General features: G+C 29.4%; 2 protein-coding genes across 2 annotated transcripts; both read left to right on the top strand.

Moving 5' to 3' along the window:
• Nucleotides 1-1,084: 1,084 nt before the first annotated feature.
• Nucleotides 1,085-4,541, top strand: LOC149250249 (uncharacterized). Its single transcript, XM_089456412.1, has 7 exons — nt 1,085-1,399; nt 1,544-1,644; nt 1,734-1,830; nt 2,823-2,901; nt 3,014-3,124; nt 3,226-4,346; nt 4,434-4,541. The coding sequence occupies exons 1-6, from the start codon at nt 1,291-1,293 to the stop codon at nt 3,362-3,364; spliced, it is 636 nt and encodes a 211-aa protein (XP_089312538.1). The 5' UTR covers nt 1,085-1,290; the 3' UTR covers nt 3,365-4,346; nt 4,434-4,541.
• A 614-nt stretch (nt 4,542-5,155) lies between these two features.
• On the top strand, nt 5,156-6,414 carry LOC149250248 (uncharacterized). The gene is made up of 5 exons (XM_089456411.1): nt 5,156-5,289; nt 5,390-5,494; nt 5,597-5,719; nt 5,810-5,899; nt 6,024-6,414. The coding sequence occupies exons 1-5, from the start codon at nt 5,227-5,229 to the stop codon at nt 6,240-6,242; spliced, it is 600 nt and encodes a 199-aa protein (XP_089312537.1). The 5' UTR covers nt 5,156-5,226; the 3' UTR covers nt 6,243-6,414.
• The last annotated feature ends 1,297 nt before the right edge of the window (nt 6,415-7,711 follow it).

Raw genomic sequence — 7,711 nt, 5'->3', positions numbered from 1 at the left:
GAGAGATTCTCTTTACAAAAATAATTCTTAGATAGACCAAAGGTGGAATGATTTGAGCAACAAGAGTGAAGTGATTTAAGCAACAAACAAATTGTGTAATCAAAATAATTTCTTTATCTTAAAAATAAAACTCTATATATTTATACATAAAACTTTTTTATAGGAATATAAAAAAGTTTTAAAGTTTCTAATAAATAAATGAAATAAATATAATAAAAAATTAAAACTCTTTACTCATAAGTAAATAAACTAAGAAATATGTTAGATTTTAGGCTTCTGTGGAAGTTTTTTGATTCATGATCCGGATTATCCACAGTTTTCAGTTCATTCTGCCAACATTTCAAACCCCAGAATAAGAATGAACCCCTTATTTGTCCCGATGATGGACCCCCTTTGGGATTTGAAACGTTGGCAGAATGAACTGAAAACTGTGAATAATCCGGATCATGAATCAAAAAACTAAGAAATAAAATGAAATGAGATATCTTAAAAATCTGAAATTTTTATTAAAAAGTTTCAATTATAATTAAATAAATGAAGAAAAAATAAAATGAGAAACTATTTGATATATTCATTATTTAATATTAAATAAGATCATAGTCCACTTCTTAAATTGGTATCTTTGCAACATGTTTACAAAGAAAATACAGAAATAGAATGAAATTGTAAATGACTTCTAAAAAAATTAAAATTATGTTTTGGAAAAAAATAAATAACAATTTTATATAATAAAATAAAATTAAAAGAAATTAATTTTAAAAATCAATAATTTAATATATATATATATATATATAATTTTAAACAAAATTATAATTTTTTATCCTTTAAAATACATAATAATTTTATATATATATATATATATATATAATTTAATATATATATATATATATATAATTATAATTATAATTTTAAACAAAATTATAATTTCTTATCCTTTTTTTATATATATATATATAATTATAATTATAATTTTAAACAAAATTATAATTTCTTATCCTTTAAAATACATCTTTAAATATATATATATATTCAACACTTGGAAAAAATGCATATATCAATTCAACGCTTTAAAAAACTAAGAAATTCCAATTTACTAATTACAGGTAGAGCAAATCGACCCAGTCATAAATTACGTCTTTAAAACCCGAACTAAAAGACGCAACGTCTGCCCGTGCCTCTCATTCCGTTCATATGATTCTCATACAAACTATCATTTTCTGATCGCTGGGCCATTGAATTGAACTATAATCTCAAAATCTCACCTGTAGCATCTTGTTCGATTTTTCTGCCATGGGAATAGCCATGGCAACTGCCCTTTTTAAGGGTGCAGGTCTATCCAAAATTACAGAGCTGGATGCTAAGAATGGCCTTTATGAAGTCGATGGCAGGTTGTGGAAAGGTATATATATATACATAACATTATTTATTTGTTTAAGAACTGATTACAGCTTTCCACCATCCTCTGGTTCAGTGTGAGAAAAGACCTTGAATCTTTCTAAATACCAGTAAGTGTATTGATTTTGATTTTTTTTTTTTGGGGCAGTTGGAAGCAGATACAAGATACTCGAATTTCTGGGAGGTGGAGCATATGGCCAAGTCTGTAAAGCCCAAGACAAAGCAACCGGGGAGTTTGTTGCTGTTAAGGTACTTCAGTTTTTACAGACAATTTGAGATAAATAATGACATTGTTAGGAATTTGAATCGTTAAAGTCTTTGATGTTTGAAATGGACAGATGGTGAAAGATGCGATGCAATCCGAGTCCGTCTTGAAGAACGTTCTTCGGGAAGTTTGCATTATGCGTCGACTATCTCACCCGAACATACTCTCCTGTGCGCCCTCATTAATTCCCCTAAAACCTAAGGATAAATGTAGAATTTCTGTTTTATATATATTATGTTTAGGATGTTTGCATAGGGAGTGGCTATCTAGCACTATTTAAAGCTGTTTTATAAGTTTCTAGGGATGGAATAAGAGAATTCTGTTTTATAAGTTGTTTTTTTGGATAAGAGAATTGTGTTGATGATTTTGGGATGTTGTTTAAAGATATTTTTGTTGTGTTCTGAATAGGAATGGGATTAATTAACCTGAAGTTTTTAAATTTTTAAATAGGTTATATTAAAGATAAATATTATGGTCAGAATTATGGATGCCCATAAACCTGGTGCTAGAAACTATTGGTAACCAGATGAGTCAATTTTACTTGAATTACTTTAACATTTGTGAAGGCAAAATTATGGGTGCCCATAAACCTACAGCCCCAAACCACTGGTAACCAGATCAAGTCAATTTTACCTGAAACACCCTAACATTTGTGTTGATTTGAATTGCAATTAATTTATTGATAAAAATCTTAGAGGGAAAAGTTAAAGTGAGAGCTACCTATTCTTGTAAAGATGAAAATTGTCTAAAAAACATACAGACTGTACAAAGTCTTATACAATCCTAATGATATCATCCCAACATCCAGAATGGACAAAGTCTTACACAATCCTAATTATATTATCCAATAAATTAACAGATAATTATTTCATTCACCATTAAAACTAGCCCAACCTTACTCAACTTAGCTGATAAAAACAAAAAACCCTCTGATTACCATTTTTTAGTGCTTTTTTAAAAACCTGGTTTCTTTTTTTAACCTTATTTTTATTTTAAAAATGGCTTTGGCCTTGTATTTATAAAAAAGAAAAGAAGAAAAATCAGATTGTGATTAGAAAATGATTCTTATGAGAAATACAGAATCACCTTATACTGTTACGCTTATCTGAGATCAACCTCAATTTTCTGAATAATATCCTTCTCCCCTCTTTTCTTTATGCAGTGATGGACGTTTTTCTGAATAGCCCTGAAGACAAAAATGATAAAACTGACCTGTACATTGTGTCACAATTTGCTGATAGGTACAATATTATAATATCTAATTTTCACCACTTGCCCACCCACACACCCATCTCTAAATCTGTCTGGATTATGCAAGATGGAACATATATGTGGTTTGATATGAATTGGCAGAGGTTCTATTCTGGATTTGCAAGGTCCACTATATCCTGATGATGTCAAGCATCTCATGCGGCAGATACTGGAGGGGCTTAAATACATGCATTTCTGCAATGTCTGGCACAGGTACTCATGACCACTAAAGTTCTCAAAGGACTTCACATGTAAGCGCATTTCCAACTGTTATTTTTGAAAAAAACTGTATAGGGTTTCATGTCGTCCTACAGGGATATAAAAGCTGGAAATGTATTGGTAATGTCACCCTTGACTGTCAAGATTTGTGACTTCAATCTTTCGCGCCCAGTCCAAGAGGTAATATCTGTTTATTTGTTAACTTTTGTGACCTCAATCGTTTGCGCCCAGTAAAAGGTAATATTTGTTTGTTTGCTTAGTTTAATTTTAGTGTTACAGATGTATATAGGGAGGGACACATTTTTTCCTGCCCAGAGCACTTCGCTATTGGGGTATCCTTTGATTTATTGCAGGAACTCAAATTTATTTTTTGGCAAATATTTCAGACTGAAATTTGATAATAAATAAAAGGAGTGTGATTTTGATAATTTTTTAATATCATTTTATTCTATAGATAAAGTGAAAAACATTAAGCTAATCATTAATTTAATGCATAATAATCCTATACACAGTTTTCTCCCTAAAATACTCTGATCTTGAGATTTTGACATTTTAAATTGAAATAAAAATTTGAAATTTCCCGGAATAAACGAAGCAAATCATTAATTTAGTGCATGATAATCATCATATACACATTTCCTCCCTAGAAAAATCCTGATCTTGAGGTTTTAACATTTTAAATCTACATAAGAATTTAAAATTTCCCAGAATAAGAAACCAACTTAAAATTTCCCAGAATAAACCAAACTCAACCAGTAATGTTTCGCCAAATTCCAACATAGATGGTTTGAAATAATGCTTTTTGAACGCCTCTTATAAATTGCCTCCGACTTTTTGGGTGTACATCCGCTCATCCTTATTTCCAGGATAGTATTTGGAATATTTCAAAAATCTGATTAAAAAAAGCCAAAGTTAATTGTTTACTTCACATTCACATCCTTAGCTTTTGGAATACTTCAAAAAAATTATTGAAAAAAGCCAAGTTAACTGTTTAGGTCACATCCTTAGATTCATGGCAGATTTAGAATATTTCAAAAATCTAATTAAAAAAAGAGTTAACTGTTTGTTTCACTTCTATCTGATATTTCTGAAATATTCTGGAAACTAGTATATTAATTTAAACCATGCACGTACAAACACCAAAAAACCTAACAATACTCAACCCTATATGCAGGTAACCAGCGATGTGAACATTCAAAGATGTTATTCAATATCTGTAAGTTCTGGGCATCATAACCTCTGCAATTACATAATAGCTATAATGATTCTTTACACTCAAAACAGCAGTACTGAATGTATGTAGGTTATGACACCTACTTATCATCCTCCAGAACTTATCATGTCACCTGGAAACTACGGTTCAGCAATAGACATGTAAGATCTTTACCGTTACAGCATCCATTCACCATTTACACAGATATGAAGATTCCACTTGGTGTAGGATAACTATTACTATTTGGGTAAACTCAATATAAGCTTATCTAATCAATTATTCCTTGCGCAGATGGGGAGCAGGCTGCATTTTTTGGGTAAGACTTCTTGAACTGTACCAATTTCCTATACTAATTATTTACTTCAGCTAACGTTTATTTCCTAAACAGAAATTGTTGAAGTTGTCTTCTCCTGGAAAACTTCAAATAAAGCATATCTTCCATCAAAAGTAAGGGAAACTTCTAAACAATTACTCTGCAACATCTTATGTAATCAAAAGTTTTATACACATAAATTATCATTTTTTCCATTTGACAGTTTTGATCTCATTTAGAATTTGTTAACAACTTCATTAAGGTTTTATTTATCATTTAGTATTTTTTCATTTTCACTAATATTTAACTAAGTTATATAAACTACTCAATTTTTATAAATTTGAGTGTTTTTGTTGTTTATATTTAATTTATTCACAGATTCAGGAGATATTTAAATTTTCATATAAAGTTAAACGTATTTTACTTATTTATCCATTAATATAAATCCATTATATTCCAGATTTGAAAACAAAAATGTAATTTTATCCATATTCAAAAAATCTAAAGATTTGTTTTGATTTATTTTACTATAAGAGGTTTTGATACTTTGACATTCATTCCAGGCACACCATGGATAAATATCTTCAAGCTCAGGAGAAATTACCTGATTCTGAATTGGAGCGACTTCAAACGGTGCTTAATCAGTTTCAATGTATTATAAACATATTCATATATTCATAACTGAACTGAGAAACAGAAAAACAGTTCATTAATGCTATGCATTTCGTTACAGATATGTGATATATTCAGTATAATTGGAACACCATGTTGGAATGATATCGATACTTGTGTACCAAATCCAAAATGGCGAAACTACTTAAAGAACCTAACTGGAAAGGTACTATCAGTGTGAATTCAAATTATTCATCTTCTATCTGAATGGAATTTCTGCAGCATTGTCAACATTCCATATTCATTATTGAGATCATTTTAATCTTAGGTTGGAAGCTTGGAAAACACCTTAGGTGAAGTGGATTATGAGGCATTAGACCTGCTCTCTCGAATGCTTCAGTTCAACCCTGATCGTCGTTGCACTGCAGAGGAAGCTCTTTCACATCATTATGTAAATCCATTACCATTTTAAGCAGAGTCTAGTTTGTGGTTCTGTTTATCCTACCATGTTCAGTAATTTAACCAGTAAGTGGACTTCCAGTTTTCAAAACCGGCCTTACAACAACTTTTAGTTCAACCTGGTTATCCAGCAGCATATCTTTCTAAAATCAGCACTCTTCAACAAATTGAGGTAAATATCTCAGGACTATACAGAGCTCACTTCTGACATTACATTATATTATTGTGGTTTACTAAAATTTCATGATTAGTTTGCTATGAATCTTCTATTTCTGTAACTGTTGATGCACATGCAGGAATCGATACAAAGCTCAATGAATCGTGAAAATAGCATGCAGATTCTTATGGATTTGTTGAAAAAAGAAGTTGCTGATCATCACAGTGAAAAAAGATCGTTTAATCCTAGAAAAAGACCCCTTGAGTGTTGGGATTCGAGAGATGAGGACAACGTTAGGAGACTGCAAAAACATCGAAAGAAATCTCTCCTTGACCACATCCACGATGTATTCTTATGAATGATGATTGACACGATGGAATGCGTTTCAAACTTGCTCTGATTACATTGAAAAAGTTCCGAAGACTGGATTCTTTTTCATCAAATAGGTTGGCCACATTGTCTTGAATATTAAATTTAAAAATTAATGATTATTTTATTTAGATTTTTTTTCAATTTAATAATTAATTAGTAACGAGGATAGTAATTACAGATTACTATTTTTAAATAGGAGTTGATTTATTATTAAAATTGTTATTCATTAATCTAAAATAAGTAACATCTTTATGATAAATATGATAAGTAGCATTTTTTTGGTGTTAGGTTATCAATTAGAAACTGTGTATTATTATTGAAATACTTATTATAGTTGATGTTTGGTGATTTTACTGGTTAGTACGGACATTGAAAGTGATGTTTTGATGTTTTACTTATCATTCTTATTCTGTGTGAGAACAAGAATGCAGAACAAGGTTAAATAGAATACTTGATAATGAGTAATAAAGTTGATCTATATTAAAAAATTATTAAAAGAAAAACATTGAAATGGAATAGAAAAATATTGAAATCTTGGAATGTTTTAAGTGAAATTCTGAAAATTAGACGTGGTTAAAAGAATGGGAGAAAAGGAATTAGACTACTATAGTTATTAGTTTAATTATTATTTATTATTATTTTTACTTAAATCTAATTTATTAATAATTAATTATATTTTAAAATTAATTAATTAAGTATTATTAATATTATTAATTGTTTCTCAAGTCTTATTAGTAAAACTTGTTGAGAGTGGGCCTCCTTAGCAAGGCCACTCACGATTAAACCTCGCAAAGGTTGTTGTGCCCGTGGTAAGGAAGGAGACAAGCTAAAAAGTCTTAGGTGAAAATGTGCAATGGATTTAAGATAAATTTTAATATGTAGAGTCCAGACATATTTAATTGTTTTTATTTTTATAATATAAGAGTTAAGACAAGTTTATGATTGTGAAAGAGGCATATTGATAGTTCTATTGACAATGGTTATTTGTTCTTTTGTGAAAATGTATTGTAGGATTTAAAATCAACCTAACTTTTAAGATGAATTTTAATATATAGAGTCCAGAGATATTTAATCGTTTTTTTTTATGTAATATAAAAGTTAAGGCAAGTTTATGATTTGAGCTCTTTTCTTAAATGAAGAAAAATTCTCAGCAAGTTATTTTGTGTTTTATCATATATTATAGATATTTCAAGGATGCAATTATTAATTGAATCTCTTTTTGATATATCAGAAAAATGTATTGCATAATGCCTTTTGTATTTGTCAATCATATTAAGATGGTAAATAGTATTACATCTGAGTGACAAACACTAATAAATCTACATAGATATGGAATCATTGTAACTTGTATAATAGATGCACATGAACATGTGTTTGGTTGTAAGGAAGTTTAAACACATCTAATACTAAGAATAAGTACAAAGTTATAGATAATACTTTACATCACAACATTCA

This window comes from Pinus tabuliformis, chromosome 7 (genome assembly GCF_031772625.1).
Source record: "Pinus tabuliformis cultivar Carrire ecotype Pingquan chromosome 7, CPIR1, whole genome shotgun sequence".
NCBI lineage: Eukaryota > Viridiplantae > Streptophyta > Pinopsida > Pinales > Pinaceae > Pinus > Pinus tabuliformis.
The sequence above is the reverse complement of the archived record's forward strand: the minus strand, read 5'-3'. Positions and strand labels throughout refer to the sequence as shown.